The sequence below is a fragment of the Cuculus canorus genome, chromosome 2 (assembly GCF_017976375.1).
Source record: "Cuculus canorus isolate bCucCan1 chromosome 2, bCucCan1.pri, whole genome shotgun sequence".
NCBI classification, from domain to species: domain Eukaryota; kingdom Metazoa; phylum Chordata; class Aves; order Cuculiformes; family Cuculidae; genus Cuculus; species Cuculus canorus.
In genome coordinates this window covers 12005856-12032796 of record NC_071402.1, presented here as the reverse complement: position 1 = coordinate 12032796, position 26941 = coordinate 12005856, and the positions used below count along the sequence as shown (strand labels likewise).

The 26941-nt window shown below is 45.9% G+C and overlaps 1 protein-coding gene and 1 long non-coding RNA gene across 4 annotated transcripts in view; both read left to right on the top strand.

Moving 5' to 3' along the window:
* Nucleotides 1-1232: 1232 nt before the first annotated feature.
* Nucleotides 1233-5185, top strand: MYC (MYC proto-oncogene, bHLH transcription factor). Its single transcript, XM_054060589.1, has 3 exons — nucleotides 1233-1524; nucleotides 2369-3083; nucleotides 4040-5185. Exons 2-3 carry the CDS (start codon nucleotides 2384-2386, stop codon nucleotides 4600-4602), a joined length of 1263 nt encoding a protein of 420 aa, XP_053916564.1. The 5' UTR covers nucleotides 1233-1524; nucleotides 2369-2383; the 3' UTR covers nucleotides 4603-5185.
* Nucleotides 5186-22451: 17266 nt separating this feature from the next.
* LOC128851263 (uncharacterized) overlaps nucleotides 22452-26941 on the top strand; it is a 140585-nt gene continuing 136095 nt past the window's right edge. For 2 of the 3 annotated variants that reach the window (XR_008448549.1, XR_008448545.1), the window contains exons 1-2: nucleotides 22468-22543; nucleotides 24378-24686. This is a non-coding gene — a long non-coding RNA (uncharacterized LOC128851263). Of the gene's footprint in view, nucleotides 22544-24377; nucleotides 24687-26941 lie in introns of all 3 variants that reach the window. The other variant, XR_008448548.1, reaches the window with a different exon arrangement.

Genomic DNA, 26941 nt, shown 5'->3' with positions numbered 1-26941 from the left:
GTGTAGAAAGGGGGTTGGGGTGGGTGGGAGGGAGGTTTCGGGGGTGCGGGAGAGAGTCGGAGGAGCCGCAGGTGCGCGGGGGTGGGCGCTGCCTCCCGCGGGCGCGCTCCGGCCGCCAGAGGGCGCGCTGCCCCCACGGTAGCGGCCGTGGGAAAGCGGGGCCGCCCCCAGCGCCTCTCCGGGGGTGGGGAGAGGGCGTGGGGGTCCTCTCGCCTGGCGTTGGCTTGTGCTCAGAAAAGACCTGGGAGAGGGAATAAATAAATATATCGATAGGAATACCCCCTTCCTCCCCTCCGCCTGTCTGGAACCGTTTTGAGGGCGCACCGCGGGGTATCGCTCCTTCTCCAGCGATACGGGGAAGGATGCGCGGGAGAACCGCAGGTGCGGGGGCTGCGCCCGGAGCGGGTCACGGTGTCCGTGCGGGCTGCCGGCGGCATCTGCCGGGGGGGCGGTCCCCATGGGACCCGCCGCGTTGCGAGGACACCCGGTCGGGGCTCGGCGGCTGCTCCGCGCCCCCTCGGGGTGGCCGAAAGCGAGGGGTGCTGGTCACCCGGGGGGGAGTCAAAGCCGGGGAGGGAGCGCACCCGGCGAACCGCGCGAAGGAGGACTCTGCAAGGTGACCCCCGCCTCCCCCCGCAGCCTCCTTCTCCCGGTTTAATCCTCCGCAGGCGCCGGCAGAGGCGGGATAATGGAGCGGCGACCGGGGCGGGGGGTGCCCGAGCCACACACGCTTCTTTGTGCCGGGAGCCAGCGCCTCCCCCTGCCCCCGGGGCCAAGCGCTTGGAGGGGGGCAGGGGAGAGAGCGAAGCCCCTTTCCCTGCCGCCGCCATCGGGGGGCATCGCGCTCTCCCTGCTGGAAACCCGGCGGGAGGAGGGGAAGGCGAGGAAACGCCTTTTAATCCCTACTAGTATGGAGCGTGTGGTTTTTTTTTTTTTTTTTACTATGTTTACTTCCGACCTCTCCTCGTAGTAAAAAGCCAACCAAGAAAAAAAAATAGTAAAATAAATTTAAAAAAAAAAAAAGGTGGCGGAGCTCTGCATCGCCGCCTTTCCCGGGAGGGGCGGGGAGCGCAGCGCATCCCCGCGCAGCCGGAGGTGAGCGCGGAGGCTGCGCGGCTGCGGGGCGGGAGCGCGCAGGGGCCCCGCGGTGCTGCCCCCGCCCCCGCGGCGCCTCCCGCCCGCCCCTCGCCGGCGCTTTAAAGAAAGGAAAACCAACTAAAACTTCTATTGTACCGGACAGCGCGCGCCGCGCCGCCTTGGATCCTACAATCTGCCGCACGCCGGGAAGGCGGCTTCTCTCCGCTGCTCTGTGTGGTTTATTATTTCTTTATACACCGTGGTGGGACGAAGACATCTACGTTCTTTCGGCGTTTTGTCTTTTTTTTCCCCCTCACCCTCGCCCTTTCCGGAGGGTTTTTTTTTTTTTTTAATTATATTTTACTGCATTTTTTTGCCCCCCTTGTCCTGTTGTTCCCCGCAATAATTGCCTCGCTACGTTTCGCAGCTGGCGCGTTGGAGAAGCCGGTGAGTCGCGGGGCTCTGCTTTGCCCATCCCTCGATCGGTCGCGGCGTTTGGACTGACGCGGTGACACTGGGGGTCCCTCCCGAGGGATGTTCTCCGTGGGGGCACCGGTGTCCCCGATCCTTTTTCTTGCGTTCGGATTTTAATTTTTTTTTTATTATTTTTTTTCTTTTTTTGATTCGGCTTTTTAGCTTAGGTTTTGGGTTGGTTTTTTTGTGTTGGGGTTTTTTTGCGTTTGTTTTTTTTTTTTGTTTTTTTTTTTGTTTTTTTTTTCTGAAGGGGGGATTTGTTTCTCCCGCGTATACGCAGGCAGGTTATGGTTATTGCACCTATTGCGTATATGCATATATATATATATATATATATATATGTGTGTGTATATATAACGAGATTGGGCAAAGTTTGCCAAGGTCCTCTCGCAGCTCGCCCAGGTGGGCGGCTGGGGAGCAGCCTGGCTCTGGGCTGGAAGCTGCCGGGCATGGGATGGGGATGGCGCTGCAGCCCCGGGAGGGAAGGAAGGGGCTCGGTGGGAGCTCGGTGGCGGCGAACGAGGCGCCGAGCCCCAGTGGAGCTGCCGGAGCCCCTCGGGGTGTAGGGGGGGCGGGGGGGCGTACGGGGAGGAGGGTGGTCTTCCAGCCCGACCCCTCGGTGATCGTTGTTCTGCCGAGCGTGGAAGGGAGGGAGAAGGGTGCGAAGGGGAGGGAGGTCGAGCGTAGATTTTTTTTTTTCTTTATTATTCTATTTTTTAAGTTACGAAACGCGGCTGCGCGGGGAGCCGGGAGGGAGCGCTGCGCGGTGGGAGCCGGTCCCCGCCGCTCACCCCGGTCCCCCCGGTCCCTCCCGCAGGCACCAGCCGCCACGATGCCGCTCAGCGCCGGCTTCCCCAGCAAGAACTACGACTACGACTACGACTCGGTGCAACCGTACTTCTACTTCGAGGAGGAAGAGGAGAACTTCTACCTGGCGGCGCAGCAGCGGGGCAGCGAGCTGCAGCCCCCGGCCCCCTCCGAGGACATCTGGAAGAAGTTTGAGCTGCTGCCCACGCCGCCCCTCTCCCCCAGCCGCCGCTCCAGCCTGGCCGCCGCCTCCTGCTTCCCCTCCACCGCCGACCAGCTGGAGATCGTGACCGAGCTCCTCGGGGGGGACATGGTCAACCAGAGCTTCATCTGCGACCCGGACGACGAGTCCTTCGTCAAGTCCATCATCATCCAGGACTGCATGTGGAGCGGCTTCTCGGCCGCCGCCAAGCTGGAGAAGGTGGTCTCGGAGAAGCTGGCGTCCTACCAGGCTGCCCGCCGGGATGGGGGGAGCAGCCCCGCCGCCCGCCCGGGGCCGCCGCCCGCGGGGCCGCCGCCGCCCGGCATCGCCGCCGCTTGCCCCGCCGCCTCGGCCGGGCTCTACCTGCACGACCTGGGCGCCGCCGCCGCCGATTGCATCGACCCCTCGGTGGTTTTTCCCTACCCGCTCAGCGAGAGGGCTCCGCGGGCCGCGGGAGCGCCCGGTTCCAGCCCCTCGTCCCTGCTGGGCGACGACACGCCGCCCACCACCAGCAGCGACTCGGGTGAGTGGGGACCCGCGCGCGGCCGGGGCTGCAGCCGCCCCGCTCCCTTCTCCCCCCGCCTGGGCTGTTGCTAAATGCCACGTTAGCGAGGCGCAGAGAGGCTCCCGAGGAATGCATTTCGTGGAAAACCAGCCCGGTTCTCCCTCCGGAGGAAAGGGGGTGGGAAAATCAAAAGATCTAAAGAGAGAGGGGGGTAAACTTTCATATGGGAGTCAAGAGTGGGTCTCCGCCGCGGTGTCCCGGTGCCACGCGCGGGCTGGGAAGGAGTTAACTCCCTCCCGAGAGCCGGGGGGGAATGGGCAGGCAGGGAGGTGCTAGTGAAAGTGACTGCACAAGGGTGGATGGGGCTGGGAAAGTTTTAGAAATGCTTCCTTAGGTATTTGACAGCGTGTTCCGCTCCCTCATAAATTGGGTTTAAAAAGTGAGTTTCTACTGAAAGCGCTACAGCCTTCCTTTTTTTCCCCCCCTTTTTTTCCTCCCTCTCTCTTGGATTTTCCACAAATTAGCAGATCGAGAGAGATTCAGAAAACGTCTCTGACTACACATATGTGTTAAGTAAGCTTTCTTTTGAGGCGTGGCCAAAGCCTTCTAAATCCTTAATTAGGAGCAGCTGAGTCTGGGAGCTTTATTGCGCTGTACTGCTGACAACCGAGGTTAAACTTTCCTGCTATCTTTCATACGCTCCTCAGAATTACGCAAGATCTCTGCAACTTTTGAAATCAGGGATCCGGGCATTGGAACGCGGTCTGTGTCCTATTGCACTTGAAGCTTTGCTTCCTTAAAGGGAAGGTTGTTTAGGGGCAAGTGGAGTCCAGCAGCATCAAATGGGTGTAGGAAGGGTTTATAGATGAGTTCCTTGCTGTGCAGCTCAGAGTGACCTCTTATAAATGAAGTGATCTTGAGACTATTTTTGCACAGATCAGCTTATAAGTCTTTTTTTTTTTTTTTCCTTGCAGAAGAAGAACAAGAGGAAGATGAGGAAATTGATGTCGTTACATTAGCTGAAGCAAATGAATCCGAATCCAGCACAGAGTCCAGCACAGACACATCAGAAGAGCACAGTAAGCCCCACCACAGCCCGCTGGTTCTCAAACGGTGTCACGTTAACATCCACCAGCACAACTATGCCGCTCCTCCTTCCACCAAGGTTGAATACCCAGCTGCAAAAAGGCTAAAGTTGGACAGTGGCAGAGTTCTCAAACAGATCAGCAATAACCGAAAATGCTCGAGTCCCCGTACATCAGATTCAGAAGAGAATGACAAGAGGCGAACACACAATGTCTTGGAGCGCCAGAGGAGAAACGAGCTGAAGCTGAGTTTCTTTGCCTTGCGTGACCAGATACCCGAGGTGGCCAACAATGAAAAGGCACCCAAGGTTGTCATCCTGAAAAAGGCAACAGAGTACGTTCTTTCCATCCAGTCGGATGAACACAGACTGATTGCAGAGAAAGAGCAGTTGAGGCGGAGGAGAGAACAGTTGAAACACAAACTTGAGCAGTTAAGGAACTCTTGTGCATAGGAACTCTTGGGCATCGCTTAGAATAACCCAAACTAGACTGAAACCATGATAAAATATTAATGTTTCTAATATCACTCATGAACTACACCAGTCCATCAAGTATGGAACTATTGCAACTGCATGCTGTGCGATTTAACTTGAGACTACACAACCTTGGCTGAATCTCCCAAGGGTTTGGCCAGAACCTCAAAACTGCCTCATAATTGATACTTTGGGCATAAGGGATGATGGGACATTCTTCATGCTTGGGGATGAACTCCCCAACTTTTTTTTTTTTTCTTTTAAAATTTTGTATTTAAGGCATTTTTTCATATGAGAATCCAAAAAGCAAAAAAAAAAAGTCGTCCCCAGATTGCTGTATATATTTACACATCTTATTGCCATGTAAATACCTTTAATAAAGTCTTTATAGAAAAATGTGCAACATTAATACACAACAGTTGTGGCAACTGGATTTATACTTGTCTTGAACTTCTGTGCCATAACATTTCACAATTTTGTTTTTTATTTAAATACATTTTTTCTTTTAAAAATATTTTGTTTTTAGATAAATAAATATTTGCCCAAAATATAATTAGCTAAATCCTGTGTAAAGACTTTGCTTTGTCTCCCACTGTTGTCATTAGATGCTTATTTTCACGACATCCATGTCATGGCAGTGACCTGACAAAGGTCAAAGAGGAGTTGGGTGAGAGGTGATAACACTTTTGCAGCTTAGTAGGGAGCTGTTTTTTTCCTCTCCCCTTCTATTAATTCAAATAGGTGAAATTGTTAGACTAACCCACTTTTCTGTTACACCAGTGTCACAATGAAGGTGCAGGTAGCAATGTCTGTCTTGGCTGAGTTCAGCTGCCTGCTGAAAGTAAAGTTGAGGTGCTGTACTTTTACACCAGTCACCCCTGTGTTATGGGCTCTGCATTCCTTCCAAATACATTTAATTACATTTTCAGGGCATGACCTCCATTCTGCACTAGAAACACAGCTACATATTTGGAGGGCTGCTTTGTAGTAGGCTCACCTTAATTGCTTCCTGTTTGATTTTGAATAGAAGTTAAATGGGATAAGAAAACAAACTGAGATGGTGAGTGTTGAAGTGGTTAAAACAACAGCGGTTTCCCTTTTTAAGTGCTGAAATCAGCAGAGCCAATCTTCCTGGTCAAACACCTTAACGCTTTATTAATATGAATAGTTACTTGGGATTTCAAGGAATACAAAGTTCAAGGACAAGGGCATGGAAAAACATACTATGGGAGCAAGGGAAAAGAAGAGCTATTTCTCACCTGGAGACCGTGTTCAGACAGATTCCTAACATTTGCCAGACATATTAAATCATATTTACATCTAGGAATTGTTTCATGATCAGCTTTGGGTGGACCATAAAGTACTTGCTTGACACAGCTCATAAGGTCAGATTGGATTTTTTTTTTTCCCCCTACTTTTACCCACTTACCTCCACTCTGGTAAAAACTTAAGCAAGAAATCAATGAGCCCTTTGATGTTGAGGAAGAAGGTGCTTTTTGAAAAAGTCGAACCTTGTATTTTTCTGTTTTCATAATCCCCATTAAATGCGTATTTGCTTGGTTTCTAACCACATGGTCAGATAACACCAGTGGCAGCAGCTGAACTGTGACTGATAGTTCAGGTGTTCTATTGATTTTGAGTTCAGAGCATGAAGAAGAAGAGTTGAGTGTGGATGTACATGGGGTGGAAAGCGGAAGGAGCTTTTTAAGGTAGATGCCAATGCTCTCTGCCCTACAAAGCCTACAGTAAGATTCCGAACAATTTTGCACATGAGGCTTCCAAAAGGTGTGTCTGAACCTCATTCGATGAGGTGCTTTAGGTGCTGGGCTGAAGACTTCTTGGGGAAATAAATCATTGTTATAAAACCAGGAGAAAGTAAGCCTTTTTCCTTCAATTTGTCTACACTACCCGCTTGTAACTGGCTTTATAGAAATAGTCTGCAGTTGTTTTTTTTTTTAGTGTGTGATTCAGAGTTTCACTTATGAAGAAAAAGAATGATGCGAAATGAAACTGTTAATTGTATCTGAACTGTAAATCAGGGCATCTTCCAGGTCTGAATAACAGAAAAGTTCTATCTTTTATTAGACAAGATAACTTATTTTAAAAGAATATGAATTTCACTTGCCTTTTGGCATGCTCCCTATGTTAGCTATTGCTTTGGAACAGAAGCTAGCTGTGTTTGAGAATTTCTAGCTGCATCCCTATCCTCCAAGACAAACCAGGAGGTAAAGATCCATCCACAAACTATGAAAAAAAGTCTGTCAGCTTTGGTTCCCTCTTCCATGTGTTGGGAAAAACACCTCACTTCTTCCCATTAAATGAGGTTAGACCACAATAATTAATAAACTTATTTGTCGGCTTCTTAAATTATTTGGAGAATATTTTGGGGTTGTTTTTTTTTCTAGCTGCAGAAGTTTCTAGGTCTTTCGATGAACAGGGTACTTGCAGGATACAAGCATCAGTTCTGCTTGCCACTTTCCGACTTGAAGAGTACACTAGATCATGAAAATGATCACAACTTGTCACTCTTAAAGACTGATTTTTCTGCGATGACGTTTCATATTTGACATTTCTTACTTTGTTGAAAGATTACAAGGTACCGAATGAAGGTAATAAAACTGAAATAAATTTAACATTTATTTAATAATTTAAATAAATTGGTGAGGGGCTAAAAAAAAGCCTCCTGGTCACTAAACTGCTGCTACAATAAAGAGGAAGGTGGCTTCCACTTTCCAGCTCCACACAAGAGGTTAGGACATTTGGAAGACAGATACCCTGTAGGACTTTCTGGGATGCAGTTAGCAGCACATTGTATGTGGATAGGAAAGTGTTTGGTTTTGCTGCTGTTTTGGAGCAATAAAGGAGATGAGCTTATAAAAGAAGCTTCTGAGCCTTGAAATAAAATACAGTATTTACAGTGCTTGCCAGACAGCTAAACCAAAACACTACTTGAAATACAAGAGGCATTTTTAGCTTCATCTCTCTGCTCCTTTGCTTTCACAGGAGATTTCAAGCCACTTCTCTTCCAGAAAAGCATTAGACAAAGTATGGCAGCAAAAGAAACTAGAAACAAACCATCATAGTGAAAATAAAATTGCTTTTATCATATAGTCTCACTATTCTCATTTAATAATACTGAATTTTAGGGTTCCATTTTAATTTTTTTCCTGTGTATAAGTTCGTCTTTCCAGCCAACTAATTATCTGAATGACTTCAGTGTATCAACACAGAACGTGCTGGGGGACCATCGGGATGTACAAAAGCACCTGTGTGGGCTTAATTCACCTCCTGTCTGAGTATGGGGCAAGTTCATGTTTCTTCCAGGGAAACAGACTCATGTCAGCAGAGGATGCTCTTGAAAATTTTATCACTGCCTATAAAGAAATCACTTTACTTGCCCCTGCCATAACCACTCTTGCTCCTTTAGCACTTTGCAACCATTGCAGGCACTTGAGAGATGACAAACATTTCATCAGAGTTGTATTAAAAGCAGAATTTCAGGTAAGTGGAATAGAATTACTGTAAACTGGAAATAAGCCAGGCCACTACAGTTAAAATCTGAATGTATTTCAAAGCGGAAGGTAGAGGTGGTTGTTTCATCTACAGAGATGAACCACCTCCTAATATGCTGGAGATTTTTTTTTAATTTTTTTTTTTTTTATTATTATGAATCCATATTAGAGTCACCTGGCAATGAATTAACAGAAAAATAAAACTGAATGATAGGGGATCCTAATATAAGCAGGCAGCTTGGGAAGAGACTCAGGATTTACTTCCCAGCTTATGGGTTTGCCATTTCCTCATTTTAAAGGGACATCTAAGGGAGTTTCTGAAAAAAGACTGCTGACTGAAAACTAAGCCCTGGTTTCCCTTTGAGGTTTCCACTCAGATGAAGCCTAAAACTATCTAGTAAAAAAAAAAAAAAATCAAGAAACGAGAGAGATGAGCCAACAAAGCTGGATTTCATTTTCAGTATAAAACATTTGACATTCAGCAGGTTTTGCCTGCTTTTGTGCCATTTACTCATCTCAGTCATAGCTGTAGAGTTAGTGAGGACAGACAACAGTGCAAACATTATCAAGATTCAGAGTAATAGCTCAGAAGTCAATGGGAGGGTCCATGGATTTGGAGCATCTTGCTGATGGCAGTGGACTCAATGGTTTCAGTAACGCACATCACAGAACGGCTCAGTTACTGTGCATCCAGGTGGAAAACAGGGTTGAGTGAGACACTGGCCAGGCAGTGACAATACCACCTTTTAATCAGTTCTTGACTACACAGTAGTGTATTTTTTCACATTTTTCTCTGTAAACAGAGACAATGAACCTTCTCCCTAAGTGCCCCCAGACTCTATCTTCCTAGGAAATGAGATGAGTTCATTTTTGTGATAATAAAGAGTATGACCCTTGGTGCTGAATATTAGTGCATATGAAAAATTTTTATTTGCCACTTACCAGAACCATTTAATGTTTGTAGTTACCGAGCGAACCTTGCTTCAAGCTGTGACCCATGCATGGGTACCTCAGCTACAAGGCACATCTGCACGGTCATGCTTGAAGCCATGAGATGTGAGGGAGAAGTCGTTGGCTGAGAGTGGAGTTGTACGACTAGCTGACTTTGATGGCAAAGTATCGTATTCCCAGAAGAACTGCAGTTTCCAGCTTGATGTAGGACTTGCTGAGCTATTCCTCGTTCTACATATCTGGGAGAAAGCAGCTAGACAGATTAGTTCCTGACATTATTATGGTGACTGCATTTTGTTGCTAAACTCACCCTTCACATATGTCTGTTTATGGGTTTTGCCATGGCTTCTGTTTTGTTGACACATTTCCATTCAAGACAAAACCTTTCTTGCAACCATGTATAACTTCTCTTGCAGGCTTCTATGCTCCAATTGTGTGGAAATATGTTTCCCCTGTAGGATCAAAATAAACAAAAAAGAAGAAATAAAGGAAAAAGTGTTGTGAATGAAGAGGTTTTAAAATTCAAGCTGCAAAACAGAGCAATCTGACTAGGTAACAAAGACTACCAAGCAGAGAAACACTGCTTGGAACTAATTAGCCTCATCAGCTCCTTCATGCTAATTTATCCATGATGACTGAGGACAGGAGAAAAAAAAAAAAAGCAACATAAAAATTACAGGAATAGCGCTTTATGTACAACCACTATGAGAAGACAAACCCCTCAAAATTCTGCAGGCTGAAGTGATAGCATGCGTGATCAAACGCAAAGCCCTGCTCCTGCAGCCACATCCCTAGGGACATCTCTGGATCGCTGCAGGTTGCAGCTGCACAGCAGCACTCCCCTTCTCCAGCACAATTTTCTTCCAGGCATCACGCATGTGCAAGGGGCTGCTTATAAGGATGCAGCTGCTGGAGTGCGAGGTTCTTTCCACTTCTTCTGCCATTAATCTCCTCTGTGACAACAGCAGAACCAAACAAAGCCTCTTAGTGCAGGTAGTTTCTGTGATCTAGCGCCCAGCTGAGTGTATGACAAAGCTCTTGTTGGCTTATAACCAAGGCTGCGCTGCGCTATGGATGAACTGGGGAAGAGGGATCAATGCTGCAACTGTGCAGATACAGCAAATATGAACTAAAAGTCTGCATGCTTCCCCACTGTACAAAAACACCCTCTCTCTTCTTCTCTTGTAGAAAAGTGGTGTCTACGATACCAGGTGGGCTCCTACCCCAGCACTGGACAGACCCCACAATTCTCAGCTTCTAAATTTTTTCAGTCTCGTTTCTTTAGTTCATTCAGGTTTATTCAGTCTGATATGGGCAATGCTGTTTCCTGGAATTCTTTGCGTCTTCATGTGACTGCACTGCAATCAGTCCTTAAATAATTTGGTTTTATTCATGTTGCATGTGTCCCAAGAAGAAAATCTGTTCAGTAATAACTGCTACCAGAACAAGACTTTCCAATGAGGAAGGCCAGTGTTGAAGTATCAAAAACTAACTAAAAATGTAGACAACACAGTGAGAATGCTGGATTAGACATCAAAGAAGATCTTCCCACCCCCAATTTCTGTCATGGTTTTTCCACTATTCCATGCTCTACTTTTAGGCTACACATTAAATGCAGGAATAGAGGAGTGACCAGAATTTATATTAAAAGGAGATAGCAACATATTTTGCCAGCATTATGTTATAGTCCATGTTCCAGGCACATAGAAATTTCAGAGAGAAATCAAATATTGTCAGCTAGTTTCTCAGGAACCTGAGTAAAGATATTTCTGCCTTGAACAAGACTAAGTTTTCAACTGTAAACAGCATAGCTATATAACAGCTACAACCTAGCTTTTAAATATTAGGTTTTGTTTATATTGTATAAGTATGATGGACGGGAGTGGAAAAGGAGCTGGTTTTGTTTTCTACTTTTATTAACCAAGTATTTTTCATAGATAGAGATTTTACAAAAATTATCCCGACAGTTTCTAATAGTTCACCACGTATTGGCTGCAGACACTGTGATTCACAATGGATTCAGAGAAGAAAAGACATTCTATTTTGATAAATTGTACTGTTTAGTAATATTAATTTGATCTGCAAAATTCCTCTCATCTAGGGTAAAGTAGAATTTTCTTTGGGCACAAGTAAAATCTTATGTGTTCTCATCTTTCATCATTATGGTAAAGAGTAAGATAATATTGTATTGTGCCTAGACTTCTACACTTTGAGGGAATGTAAAAGACTATATAAATATCTTATGAAGTGATTGCAAAATAGAATTGACATCAAAGTGATTTAACTATGTAATGTATTATTCCCTCCCTGTAAAATTGGATTCATACTGACAAACGCTTTCCTCCTTTTGCATTTGTGAAAGAGAGAAAAAATATTACTCTTCTGCCCTTATGTAACAATATAGCATTTCTTCTGTGTTTTGCAAGGGCAAAAGCATTCATCAGCTTCTGTACTTTTATTCAAATTTAATTTTTGGCTTATGGGGTTTAATTAAAATTAATCCACCCCTTTCCCATTCATTTCAGCAGGCTGCCATAAAAGTCAGACCTGAGCGTGACACCAAAAACAGTGAACACAAACTGAAAAAGCATTAATGGGGCTCTGAGAACCGAAATAATTGCCACATAGTTATGACCTCTTAGCAGCTGGAGCAAAACATCTGGGCAGTGAGGTGACTGCCACAGAGGTCTGTGCAGCTGCACCATGCTGCCTGGCTGTGCGGGTTCTCCCATCCCTCTAACTCCTTTTCCAGTCTCTTTTTCTCTAAATCAGTGGCCAAATTCCCATTAATGATGTCATGCACTACTGTACGGGAATGCTACGTGCCAGAAAATTTTAAGGTCAGTTAATGTTTCCATGCGGTTCCTCTGTATATGTGGCTGTTTCTGGCCCTTGAGGAGCTTGCTCAGAGGAACAGTAACTCCCATCGAAGAGTGCCAGCTCCTGCAACAGACACACTGCATGCATACAATGCAAAGTACCGATGCAGTGTGAACTCACTTTGCCAGTTCAAACCTGTTTAAAACACTTTGAATAAAAAGCCTTGTCCTGCCAGATGTTACGGCATATCTGGTATCCTATGACAGCCACTCTAAAGTCATCATGAACACCCCATAGTGTGCAGGTCAATGATAGCATTGATACGAATCGTATTATCCTGCTGGATGCTCCAGCCATGCATGGTTTCGATTTTGTGATTATAAGGTCACCACAACTTATTTATTCCCTAATTTAATTGGCTTTGTGTAAATTAGCTTTCAATTCATACTTTAGTTGTCTTGCTCTGCATTGGGAGCAAAATCTCGGCCTCTTCACGAAGCACCACACAAACCACAAAACACTTATTGACTCCAGCAGGGCCAGGATTACAACCTTAATTTTGCAATCTTTCTTTAATCTTCTCTTAATTAATTTCATTCTGATATCATTATCTAGGTTGCTCCATTCATTTAGCATCACAGCATCTATCTCTTCATTCTCACTGGAAGACTTTTGTAACTTTGCAAATGTTGCAGTTCTATCTCCCGTTCCTACCTTTTGATCTTTCCTAATGATCTTCCTTTAATGTCTGCTGAGCTCAGCCTTTTATCAGGCAAAGCACTCCACCCTCCCTAGTAGAAGGGGGCACTGCTCTGATCAAGGTAGGTATGAGGAGCTAAACTTCTACTGTCTGCCTCTCAAGGTGATCCTGCTGGCCCGTCCTGGCTCTACAGCCAGTTTAGAAACCGGTTCAGCCAAATCCATTTTAAAACTAAAGGGCAAACAGGATTTCATAAAGTTTTGCAGCCCATTCCTGTTTTAACTAATTTCAGGTCCTGCATTGTCTCTAGTGGGGGGTTTCTTGGTAACTGCCTTGGGTGGACAATTCTGGTATGGGTGGGAAAATGCAGTAACTCCACTGCTTGCAGCAGGCAATTTAAGTTGAGAAGTATATAATCCATACTGTGATCTCATTCCATTTACTTTGGTTTATGAAATGAGCTCAGCTGATGCTTTATTTTTTTTTTTTTTTTTGCCTTGCCACACAAAATTACCGTGCTGCTGCCTCCATACAGTTAATCTTAATGGGAACACCTAAGTATAGAAAAGCTGTTTCCTCTTCTTGGCTTCCGTGTGACTGTGGCTCAGCTGATGTGAAGCAGAGACCCATTGAAGAGGACAGGCAATGCAGCCAGGTCAGGGTGAGAGGAGCTCAGGTGCCAGGGTGCAGACTGGCAGGAAATGCAGCAGGACCTCCCCATTGGCCCCCAATCCATCCCATGACACTGGAATAAAAATGCTTAGAATTGTTTGAGTTGGAAGGGACCTTAAAGATCACCTAATTACAACACCTCTGCCATGGGCATGGACATTTTTTCTGGTATAATCTCTTCCTAAGTGGAAAAAAATATTAGCATGACTATGCCCTTACTACATCACTGTAATGGACTGGATTTTTTAAAAAAATGTGTCTATCTTGGGATAACGAGCTTACAAAATTGCTTAGGCAACTTAGACTGTGGCATTACAGAGTAATTTCCACTATGCCACACATGATCTACCCCTTTGATCGCTGCAGTAAATACCTGGTGATTTATCTCTATATTGAGCTACTATCTGCTGATGGCAGACCACGGTGAAATAGCTGGCATGCTGGATATCTTCATGGTCTTCATCAGAGACTCACAGATAAACTGAGGTTGGAAGGTACCTCTGGAGGTCATCTTGTCCACACAACCTGCTCAAGGAAGGCTACCTTGAGCAGGCTGCCAAGACCATGACTTTTTGACTACAACCATGACCTTTTGACTACAACCATGGCTTCTGAGTATCTACAAGGACAGAGACTCCACAACTTCCCTGAGTAACCTGTGCCAGTGCTCAGTGCTCAACATCCTGGTCATGACTGCTTTGCAGGGTGGGTCTTGTTGTTACACAGCATTTAATACAGAGTGCGTCAATATTCAGAGGAGCTGAGCAGGTCTCATTGCCTTCAACTATGGCTAGAGATTGCTTTCAAAGATGAGGCAAAAAAAAGCTGCTGCAGTTTTCATCTCCTGAAGTAGTAATGATTTCTGGGTGAAAAGATAGCAGAGAGAGGATAGGTCTGGGATACAGACAGATGCAAGTGCACTGCCTGCCCTCTGCCATTTTTTCCTGGGTAACTTTAAACTCTGATGCACTCTGGCTCTCAGGCAAGGCACATTTTAAGAAGTTCTCAGATGTCAGTGGATGCATAGCTCAGCTAAAAACAAGCACAAATGGAAAATCTTGTCCTTTGGTCTTTCCTGTCATACCAAGGATTTGCTTTGACGTCTTTAAAACTTACCTAGTCTGCCCTCATCTTCTCACTTCCATTCACTTGTACCTATTGGGATCATTTTGCCCTAAGACAAATCATCCGAACAGATTGGGATAGCTTCACTGTTGTGAGGTGAGGAAAAGAAGACACCCCTAAATCCTGAGGGCAGAGACTGGACACTGTTAGGGAGGCAAATAACAGCACGCAGCATCTGTGTGGTGCTGGTTTTCTTGAGTTTTTCTTGGTCCATTTGTGTGATGCTTTTCATACAAAGCATGCTTTCTCTGCCCATCATCACCGAGGTGAATCTATGCAACACAACAACAAAGAGCTCTGCCTAGTAGTGGAAAGGTCTTTTCCCAGCACATACTACAGTTTGCTTAGATGAGTGGCTAAAAATGGTATGTTGATTCTAACAAAGATTGATGGTCAACATGAATATGCCGCCTGCCTCACTTCTCTGCTGGACACTCAGCAGAGAGCCTGGCAGAGCTTAAACAGTGGGATCGCCTGTTGATTTGAGGATTAAAAGCTGTCTGTTAGAGAGTGCTCTGAGAAAATGTGCTAAGAGCTTCTGCTGAAGGGGCTAATTCATAATCTAGTCTAGTAGCTTCATAACCATGTCTACCATGAAAATTTGTTATCAGCATACTGTTTGAATCACAGATCAATGCACACTGATTTTGACAAATCTAATTAGATTTGATGGGGAAGAACATGTTTGCATTTTTTAGGCTCTGTAGTTCCCATCTCTTTATGTGTAATTTCATTTTTGATCTGTTTAACAGTGCTTAATGGTTGTGAATCATGATATTGCAGACATGTCAGCTATTGTTATCCCACTCACTTAGCCAACCCCATCAGTTATCCTGTATTGAGAACGGGAGACTGGGAGTCAGTACTCCCACGTCTCCCAGTTACACCAGCCAGAAGTCAATGTGTGCTCCCTGTATGGCTACAGGCAAGATATTTTACATATCTGCACCTCAGTTTGCATATCTGTGAACCTATGTGTACATATATATGCATCTTAGGGGCATTAGAAGACTTCATTGATCACTACTGCTTCTAAACTGTTTCCATCTCTTCTGCTTCCATGGCACAGCTCAAAATTAATTATCATTTGAGATGCAGAAGGTGCAGAGCCTTGTGCTTATCTACCTTTGTGAATACTGTGGCTGCTCTGATTTCAAATTTGCCTGTAACATGCAGTTGCTTAAATCTCTTCTTGGTATAGCGAGGTTACCACCTACATGGGTATCCATCATGAGGTCGGGGCTTTAATGGGACTCTCTCTGAGACTAAACTGGTGTGCTGGTGAGAAGCTTATGACAGATACCCACACCAGATACTTCTCACACCTCCTTAGGTCTTTTCTCCAGTTCCTGAGGAGTTTACTTAGCAGCTGTTAACCACTTTGTCTATATATTTATATTCCCAAAGCAGGGGTAATCCTGTACCTTGTAGCACGGGAACAGCAGCATCACGCCTATGAAATGGGCTTCCAACTCCCAGGACATTATCCTCTTCCACTGCACACTTTACCTCTGACACAGAAGGTGGGAAGAAAGGGGCCAGCACAGGACAAAGGCTGAGATGCCTCATTGCACCCAGGCTGCAGCCAGGGCGTGGGTAGCAAAGAGATGCAAAGGAGAGTGCTGAACCAGGTCTCCCACTTCTTACAGAGGTGCTGGATCCTTATATGAAATGCGGACAAGTGGTGCCACCATTGCTAGCTGTGCTAAACAGAGAACAAATCTCACAAGTACCTTTGAGGAAGATGCCAGCCCTGCAGCCACAAACCAGCCCCCCTGAGTCCCCAGAGGACCCAGACCCAGTGCCTGCCCCATGCTGCACCCACATCCACGAAGCACTTTGGGAAGGTTTAACTCTAAAGGTGAGTGCACATACAGCAACAGGGCTTGAGAGAAGAGGGACCTCAGGTCCAGCATGGGTTTCACATACTCCCATCCTGCTGCAGAATGAGGACTGTGAATTGCCCTCGAGCATGATTCGTGGCTTGGTTATGTCAACATGGCTGTTGTGACACTCTAGGAGCTGCCGGTGTCACTCTCCCTTGAAAACTGCTCACATGAATGTTGTATATTTGTTATAGATGGAGAGATTAGCGTGAAGGCTAAACCACAAAGTAAACAGAAAGGGAAGGACCCTGGGGATACTGTGGTGGTGTATGCCAGTTTGGCTGGTCTGACCTGTTCATAATGTCTAACACAATAACAGGTGCCAAAGAATAATCAGAGAGTTAAACAGTTTCCTCTTTACTATTTAGCAACAGGATCCTTGTGTGAAGAGTGCAGGGCCCCTGCTGTTTTCCCACGAGCTGAGTCCTTCAGATACGGGCAAGCAGACACAAGGCTCTTCTCCAGAGGCTGGTGGCATTTTACCTGCTCAGTCTGTCCTTTGCTGCTGTTGAGACATACAGTCTTCATGTGGGCACTGCTAGGTGCACAGGGCTCTCCTGCTCTCCTCCTCTCTTCACAGGGCCAAGGAACCCAAAACAATGCACCCTGGACCTCTGCATCCCCATAGCTGGGTAGCTCCAGTCAATTTGCAAGCAAAGCATCTCCTGGAGGATGTCCTCTGGGTTCACCACACTTGGTGTGGCTTAACTCCCAAATGCTGCAGCATCGGCTTCAGTGGGCTTGCACTGTGTATCTCATCTCCTGTGACCAAACCAATGGCAATTACCTCTTGTCTGACTATGTCTTCATGTTCTGGGTTTTCTATCCCTGCTGACAGCACCACTTTTCACTTCCTCTCCCAGGCCTGCAACTTCTGTCATGATCTTTCACCCTTCATACAAAACAAATAAGCTTGACTCCTCCCCAAGGACTCAGTCAGTCCTTTTCTCAGGGGCTTCCTTGGGAAATGTGACCGGGACTCAAATGATGCTGTCTCTGTCTCTGGAATTCTCTCTTCTTTCTCTCACAACATTTGCTTTTTCGCCACTGATGCTAAACCTCTGCTTACACTTTTGTTAATTCTCTCCCAAACTGAAGCATGCTCATCTCTGGATCTACTTTCCATCCTGACAGACCAACACAAATTTAGTAATACAGACATTTGGTTTCACTTTGTCCCACTGCTTTCTTGTTTCTTAGATCACATTCAAGCTAGTCATTGTAAATACGCTCCATAATATCAAATGGATTATTTTCAGCTCTCTGCCCCACAGAGCATCTTGCTGCAGACTCAAACAGGCATCACTTTAAAACGTCACTGTTTTTCTTTTTCTTTCCTAATTCTGCAAACCTGGGAAATATATGGAGCATCTGAGTCACATACTCCCATAGTTGGGCCATCTATGACAAGCCTGTTATTTCTGTGCTTCGTATCAACTTGCATATCCTCCTTCTTTGCTCTGGAGTCACTACTAAGCTACCCTGAATCAGAGCCTTAAGAAATCTCCCACTGCTTGGAAGATGCTCCCACTTTTTTGCAAAACACCTTCCCTACAGTCTTGCACAGAAGGTTTAATCACACAGTTTTGGGGTCCTAGCACAACTGCGACCAGCTTCACTAATATAGCTGTCTTACAAGATGGATTATCTTTCTTTCTTTTATCCACTATCTTTCTCTATGCTCAATAAAGCAATCGAGAGAGGTACTAGCCTACATTTATGGATAATCTGTATGAAGAAATGGACAGGCAGAAATATAGTGACAATTAAATTGGAAAAAAAAAAAACCCAAACATTCTGGGGAGTGGAACTGATAATGATGATGGTATACTGTGCTCCCACAACTTTGGACACAGATATTTCTTACATGCTTTGATAGTCACCATACTACTATAACACCTTTCCCCTCTCAATCCTTCATCTTACATTCACCACTGACAGCACATGGAAGGCAGCTGAAGTCTTATCAACAGCTTCCAGTCTTTGCTTCTGCTCTATTATTGTCACTCAATCCTAGCTCTTAGAGCTTTGTCCCCATCAAAATCATAGGTGAGCCACCATTGCCTAGAGATAGACCACTGTTCAGAAATAGGAATGCATTTTCTCTAATACAAGAAAAATTAAAAGAGCAGGGAGTAGTAATCAATTATGATAAGCACTATTGCCTTATACCATTATTTTACCATGGAATGAACTTGATTTCAGTAAATACAGCAGGAAGGTGTGTGCATGGCTGAGGAGAAGAGCTGGTTCTGTCAAATCATGACACCTGCTACAGAACAAATGGGTGTACACTGGCTTTGAATACATTCAGGATGGAAATTAGGAGGTTTCTAAACTTCAGAGAAGTAAAGTTCCAAGATAATAACCAAGAAGGTGAAGTGAGGACAAGACACTGATGCTCAACTTGATGACTTCACGGTCAATCTGATGTGAAATGATAGCTCCTATTACGAGAGGAGCAGATGCAATAACCCAGCCCTTTCTTTGGAACATCTGAGATGACTTAGGTTTTTAGACAGTTCCAGAATTAACCTGGAACAAGATTAATGCCTGGACAAGGGAAGGTATAATTATTGCTATGACTGCACGTTCTCAGCTGTTTTTTTTCTGCTATGTCTCTCCATGATCCATGTTGGGGGAGGAATGTGTAGTGGTTTACCCCAGCCTCCACGGCACCTACCTGCCCTGGCTTAGGACTCTTCACTTTCCAGATGCCTGTGGTTACCAGTTGGAGACTGTCACCTCTGTGCTACGCTGACTGCAGGGAGCACATGATCACTCTCATTGGCTCCACTGGCACTTCACCTGACTTGGCCAGCTTTGCCTGACATGGATTAAAAAGCACTCACATGATCCCTGAAGCCAGCAAAGCTGGTGGAGCCATACAGAGAGGAGCAATAGCAGACTGCTGGAGGGCAGAAACCTTCAGCTGGCACAGCCTTGTTGCAGCTTGGCCCCTCATTTTTGCCTCAGATCTTCTTTTGGCCCTGAAAGTGTACACTGCATCATTTGGCCTTGATTTTGCTGTGTTTAACTTGTAGGTGTGAACTTTGAGCAATGTAATTGCCTCGTGTAAGTGTCCTAAGCTGCCGTAAGGATGATTATACTCAAGTGCTTTATTGACACGGCCTGAATATACTCAGGTTGTAATACAAGAGGATTTTTAGAGTACAACCATTAGAAAGTCTGCAGGGCTGAGCAATGCAAACACAAAATATATATATTACGTGCCTGTGCAAAGAGGCTCTTTGTGGTACCTCCTGCAATGAGAAATGCTGTGTGTGATGGAAATGGTAGGTTCCCCCATGACTGTGAGGTTTCAGCCATGCCATCACTGCAGGAAGTGCTTGGTGGTCACCTACCATCCCCTTGCCAGCCTCCCTCAAAAGGGTTATGGTATAAAGAGTGTTGTGTGCATTTTCACAGGGGTCTGGAGCCTGACTGCCAAACCTTGGGGCTGTCTCACAGTGGATGGGAGCAGCATGTCCTTCTTCACTGGTCACACCAAAAGGCAGGCAAATGCTTTCACTCTCTTTTGCATGACGTTTTCCTGGCTTTGTCATGCTGTTAATTGTATGCGAGACACCTGTCTCTCATCCCTGATTCACTGAGCTGTGGTCACAGCCAAGCTGCTGGTGCTGTAGTGACACACAGGTAAGTCTGTGGCACTGGGAAAAACAGTATTAATTTGAACTGATGTTTAACAGGAAATTTTGTTCGTATTTTGCCAAGTAAGAAGGGAGTCCAAGGCAGAAAGGAATGAAAGCTCAATTTTCAGGGCTATTCGATACACATTTCTCTCCTGCTCTAGCAGCCAGGAACTGTGACGGAGCCATCAGGGCCCCATTTAAGGGCAACACCCATGTGAAGCCAGAGTAATAGCTTTACACCGTTGCTTCCCCCAAACTCTGGAGCAGGAACAGGCTTGGGAATTAAAAAAAAAAAAAAAAAAAAGTGTCAGGCTTTTCCAGCATTTGGTCTCTTTTCAGCTGACAAAATGATCTTTTGGTCTGAGTAACCATAGATTTTAGCTGCTCTCTCAAGTTCACTGAGCTCAGGAGGTAATTTATTTAGGACTTGGTCTCCAGCCAGCTGTAGGAACATGGACCAAAGCAATCTCCTGCACTCGTCTCCTGCTGCAGCATGTTGCTGAAGGGTATGGCACAAAGACCTTCAATCTGCCTGATCAGGAGGGCTCTCTCTGTGTGCATGCAAAGCCTCTTCATCCAATCCAGCATTGTGTCTTGCTTAAACTGCAGCACTACAGAACTGTAGTTTGGATAAGTTCCATTTTATCCCATAATTTTGTACCTTTTGTGCTAGCATTTGCTCCTCCTGTAATGACTGGGTTGTTCTTGTAGATCTGCTTTTTATTGCAACATTCAAAGCATTGTAGGGGGTTGGGAACATATTTACTAATTAAATGAAGCAGCATATGCTATCCATATTTTTCAATACTGCTTTGCAAATCTCAATGTGCACAATATAGATTTCCCCTAAGCAGACGCTGATCAGCCTTTCATGGCAGAGTCAGCTCCCAGATCGGGCACCACAACCCATGCTGGTGCGAACAGGTACTCTCGAGTTGGGCACATGCTAGGGGAGCCACGCTGCAGCTCCCATGTTGTCGCAAAGGTGCTGACACAGAAGGATTTTAGATTCTTCCTGGTCAAAGCAAAAACAGTATGGGGAAAAAAATCATGTGGCATTGAAGCTTCTGCCTCTTTGAGTTCCAGCCTGGAATCGAGAAGGATATATTTAATTTTTCCCCGCTTTGTTTAAAAAAAAAAAAATTAAAAAGCAAAATAAAGCTTGTTTTATCCATATGCGGAAGATCTGCCTTTGTTTTACTGCTTCACCAGTCTGCAGCCTGTTCTGTGTTGTTGATGTTTTTTTAAGGGACTGCGAAGCTACTTCCTGTACTTGAATGTGGGACGCTTGTATCCTTCTCTCATGTGATTATTTGGAGACATCCATGGTATTTCAGCATTTGAACTCGGAGATAATTGGATATTTTTTGAAATTCATGATTTCTATTAGCAAGCAAACTCATGGAATTTGGGAGAAACGTGTCTGGAGGCAATTTTTAAGGTTAAAAAGCAGCATAAGATGAGCTGCAAAGGCTTCAAATGCTTCACATTCATTCCCTTATGTTGAAGCTGACCTCGCTCTTCTGCAGCATGTGCCATCCCAACAAAGCTATCCCACTCGGGACAAGGGTGGTGAGGCACTGGAACAGGTTGCCCAGGGAAGTTGTGGATGCCCCCACCCTGGAAGTGTTCAAGGGCAGGTTGGATGGGGCTTTGAGCAACCTGGTCTAGTGGGAGGTGTCCCTACCCATGGCAGGATGGGTTGGAACTGGGTGATCTTTAAGGTCCCTTCCAACCCAAACCATTTTATGACCCTATGATTCTTTGATTCTACGATTCTATGATGTGGTGCCACAGCCTCCTTTCCCATACATGCTGCTGCAAACCATTCTATGATCCTATGATCCTATGATTCTATGGCGTGGTCCCGCAGCCTCCTTCCCCACGCACACTGCAAACCATTCTATAATTCTATGATTTTATGATTCTATGATCCCATGATTCTATGACGCAGTCCCGCAGCCTCCTTCTCCATGCACACTACAAACCATTCTATGACTCTATGACGTGGCTCCGCAGCCTCTTTCCCCGCACATGCCGCAAACCATTCTATGATTCTGTGATTCCCTGATTCTGTGATTTTATGATCCTATGATCCCATGATTCTACAATGCGGTCCCGCAGCCTCTTTCCCGCACATGCTGCAAACCATTCCATGATTCTATGATTCCATGATATCACGATTCTATGACGTGGTTCCACAGCCTCCTTTCCAGCTTCACCGCAAACCATTCTATGATTCTGTGATTCCCTGATTCTATGATTTTACGATCCTATTATTCCATGATTCTACCACGCGGTCCCGCAGCCTCCTTCCCCCGCACCTGCGTGTCCGGGGATTCCTTACCCATTCATTTCTCTCTCTATCCATCCCCACGCCGTCCCGGGTCCCGCGGGTGCCGCGGTGGGGGGGGGGGGCGGGCGCTGCCCCGAGGCTGCGGCCGGCGGCGGCGGCGGCGGAGCACGGGGGGGGGGGCGGTGACGTCACAGAGCCGCTCGCCAGCACAACGTTCCATTGAGGCGAGCGCGTGCTCGGGCGAGCACATGGGCCCGAGCGGCTCCTGCCCCGCTCCGCACCCCTTCCCGCACCGGGTGGGCACGGTGAGTTACCGGGGCTGCACTTAACGGCGGTGAGGTGAGACGGGAGGGTGTGGGGTGCTGTTTGCATGCTTCTTTTCCCTTTATTTATTTTTATTATTATTATTATTTTATCCCTTTTTATCCTCGCTTTATGATATGTGTCACCCCGGTGGGGGTTTTGCAGGTCACGGTGGAGTTTGCAGCTTGTTTCTTTGGCGGGGTGGGGGGGTTCGCATGTGGATGGGGGTGGGGAGAGAGGAATTGCGTTTCGGTTTTATTTATTAATTTAGTTATTTATTTATTTTTAAAAGGCTGGGCCGACGGTAGGCTAAAAATAGCAATCGCCAAGCCGAAATCCGTGCGGATGGGGGGCCGGGGATGCTTTCCAGCGTCAAGGCATCGCTGCGCTCCAAGGGGTCCAGCTTTGATCCGAGATAACGCGGCGCGCATCCCCCGCGCATCCCCCCGGGATGCTGCTCCGGGGCACTGGGTGCCCTCCTCCTTCTCCTCCTCCCTTGGCCGGGGGAGGATCTGGGGACAGGGTGATGATAATGGGGTCCCGCAGCTCTGTGGGGGGCGGCAGGGGGGAAGGGGTTTGGGGGGGTGTTGGGTGTTTGCGCCCTATGCAGTTGCGCGGAAAATGCGCGCAAGCTGCGTGTGTTTGCGGGGTGAGTTCAGGTGCGGGGCTGCTTTGCTGGGGCCGTCGTGCACACGGTTTTAACCTGGGTAGCACGAGGGCTCGAGGAATAAAGAGGGAAGATTTCTTGGAGGCTCCAAAGACAGATTTTACAAAGGTTTTTTTAGGCCGTCTTTTCCTTAAAAAGCTGTGGATTTTTCAGCTATAACTTTCCTAGGCCGCATTTTATTTTTAAATCTTAATGTTATTGAATTGTTTCTATTGACATGGGGATTTAGGGACTTCACATTAAACTGTGGATTGCTGCATCTTAAAATACTGTGCAGAGAAATGCCAGCAGAACCCATCATTGCATATGAAAGATGCTGGAGGCCTTCCGTGAGGTCTTTTTAATCCCACTCAGATTGACAAGTTTAGACATGTTTGCCTGTCCACGTATCTGGTCAGGCACAGCGGGTTGTGAATCCCGCGCTAGTTCCGCTTTACGGATATGTTAAAAACCAGACATTATTTAAGTCATTGATTGGGAACAAACAGCTTTTCTGGGGGTATATTACGATATATTAGCCATTGCTAAGTAAAAAGAGCATGATACATTATGTACACGTTATGGCGTGTGAAATGGGAGTATTTATTTCTTCATGGAGCAGAAATACAGTCTCACTACTGTCAGTCTGTACCAACTGTTCTGGGTTATCATAAGAGCACTTGTGTACGTTGTTTTAAAATATGACTATTTTAAAAAAAAAACCTAGCACTGAGGTGTTAACATCACTGTAAGTAATAAGGATATAGTCTGAGATTCAGTAGTCTCTCATAAACATCCGGTTTCCTTTCAGTTGTGATTTTTAAAATTAGTTAATAAGTATGTATATTTTCCAAGCACATGGACCAGTCAGATGCTCTTTTGTGCTAGATGCTGCGTATCCCTGGTAAGCCGCAGGGGGTTTCAAGCTATCTTTTACATACTTTGCATCATTTTAGCAATGCATCTTTAACTTTATTTTTTTTTCCCCTCTCTCCTGTCTTTTACAGCATTAAGTCATGAGTCTGGCTTAGAGGTAGCTTAGCATTGTTGTAATTCTGATGGATGAGACCATAAGTTTGTGTATTTTAAGTTATACTAAGGTAGTCAGTTGTACAGGTGCAGTTTGTCAGCCAGTGGGAATGCCTCTATACCTGGTAGGAGTAAAATATACTGTACACCTATACTTCTAGCATCCCTGGGAGAGAGACTGTGCCAGACGGACGGCATGGGGACAGCGAGAGCAGTGCCAGCTCTCTGCCTCGGCTAAGCCTGATTTTTCATCCTTTGCATCTGTACACTGATGTCCACGCAACGTCAGAGGAATTCTACAATAGTGAAAATAAGGATGGGCTTAGGCTTGCCACTGTTGAAAGGCCCATCTGTTGCGGAAGTGGATTTTGTGTCTGAATTAGTTCTTAAAATGGAATATTGGCTCCCTGGCTGAATGTGCATGCTTGGAATATGACTTCAGTGGGAGCTTACAGCTTTTGGAGATGATGGTGAGTTGTGTCTCCCGATGGCACAGAATGTTTGTGCAGTTCTGCAGTCATGGTGCTCTCTCTGTGTGCCCCTGCAGACCCGAAGCATAGACTTTGGTTTAATTAAGGACTCTGTCTGCTAAAATTGGAGCTTATGCTTAATTCTTTGCAAGATTTGAGCCGCATCTTCCTGTTTTTAATCAGAGTGCTTTTCAACGCTTATGCTTCCTGGCTGTATGTTTTTCACTAACTTTATACAAGGATTTGCTGGCAGGGGAGGATACCGGCGTTGCCGATGTTGTGGAGCAAGGCTAGGGAAAAAAAAAATGATAGCTGTATACTTTTAGGATATTGATACTTCTTGTGTTCTTTTGTCACCTTTCAGCTGAAGATGTTCAGTGAGTTGTTTCAGTATCACTGTTTTTCTACTGGCTTCTTTCTTCAGGCTTTCTCTGTAATTATGCTGGTGCAGCTCTACTAGGAATTGCAAGGTAGGGCTTAAAAGTATGACATCTTAATAAAAAAATACATCTTTTTTTCCCCATTGGTCTATGCAGACAAAAACATTGGCAGGCCGTAAGAAGGGGAAACGCTGGCTTTTGTGACCTGGAAGGTGTTTTCTGCTGCTTACAGGAATACTGAGAGTTCGTCTTTTGCTCCCTGTAGGTGAATTTAATGAAGGCTGGTGTCAGGTACCCGTAGTGCAGTGCACAGCAGCTCTGTATCTGTCAGTTGAGCAGTGCAAGTGGATCCGTCAAAGTCACGGTGGAGCGTCTCGGCTGATCTTCTCCGTGCATTGCTGCTGTGGAGGCCGAGGTGGTAGGCACACTGCACACTGCTGACCAAGGGGACAGCAGCATGATCTGGGGTCCTCTGTAAGCAAAAAGAGTGCAGAGATGCAGACTGAACTATCAGAGACGAAAATGCCTACCTGGTCAGGAAGCTTTTGCGTGCCTGCAGCAAAGTGATTCAGATCTTATTTTGAAGCACAGTGCGTTATTTTCTGTCTCCTGGTAGCTTTGGTAGTAAACACCTGCATAGTTCCTGGTGAGATTTATGAAGAATGAGGACGGAATAAAGGCTTAATCTGTCTCTGAGACCCATTAGCACTGTGTCTGGGCCACGTTTTCCCTCGTTGCAGCTGCATCTGTTCCTCAGCCTGTCTTCTTATGGAGCAAAGTGCTTAGCGCTCTGGCAAGAAATACATCTGCAGCTACACATGGTTTATTTATACCTGGAGATGCAGTACGTGCTGTTTGCTTGCAATATTGGTACAGTTCTGTGGAGGATAGAGGGGTTTTTTGTGATTAACAGTGTTGCGATAATGTAGCATCCTGAGTCTTTTCTCCATTTTCTCTCTGGCAGGTGCCAGAGGTTGTTGGGGATGAGGCTCACGGTGGTGCTTTTTTCCGTGTTGCTCCAAGGGTGACAGATAAGAAGCAGCAAGATGCTTACTTGCTGCATCAGCTCCACTCAGCTGATACCAGCAGTCTGTAGGGTGACACAGACATGGGAACCTACCAGGCGTACGAAGCGGTATGGATGGTTTGCAAGCATCCAGATATGTATGATCTAAAAGCCTATTAATGCATCCCCGGGTGATATCATTCTTTATGTGAATTCAAAGCATGATACGAATATCATTGTGGAGCTGTATCCTGCAAATCAGAAGCTGGGTGAGTATCACTCAGAGTTTCCAGGCAGGTTTGTGCCGTCCACTCTGATGCCTGTGCTGCCATGTCTTTGTTGCTTGATAGCTTTTATTTGTCAGCAGATACTGCAGTTGCATCCCCCATCACCTCGAAGGAAAAATGATCTATATGTGATTTGCTGCTGGTGTAGTGCATCAGGCAGTAAAGGGCTCTCAAATGCAGCCGTGACAGGCAGAGCCAGAACCGGTGGCTGGTAGATACTTAAATTTAGAAATTGTGGAACAGTTGAATAGCCAGGGTGATTAGCAGCTGGAACAAATGGCCAAGACAAGGGCACATTCTCTTTCTCAGTCAATTCTGTCTTAAAACCTGAGTCAGGAAAAACAATACAAATTGAGTAGAAATTATTTGGTGGATTGTTGCAAATCAGCTCACTAAAAAGTCCCTTGATGGGAGAGAGGAAGTTTGACTGTGCCCGCCCCCTACCATAAGGTTTTGTTGGGTGAGCGTGAGTGACCTGTGCTGCTGGAGAGTGGGCTGAGCTGAGATGGGGCAAGAGAAACACCCTGGTGAGAAACAGCAGCCCAAAGCCTTGGAAGGACTTATTTGCATGGAACAGTGTCA

What these genes read in the sequence shown, in the direction of transcription:
- MYC (XM_054060589.1), top strand. Translation starts at nt 2,384, where the DNA reads ATGCCGCTCAGCGCCGGCTTCCCCAGCAAGAACTACGACTACGACTAC. An exon ending in CACCACCAGCAGCGACTCGG is followed by an intron (nt 3,084 to 4,039) that starts GTGAGTGGGGAC and finishes TTTTCCTTGCAG; the next exon opens with AAGAAGAACAAGAGGAAGAT.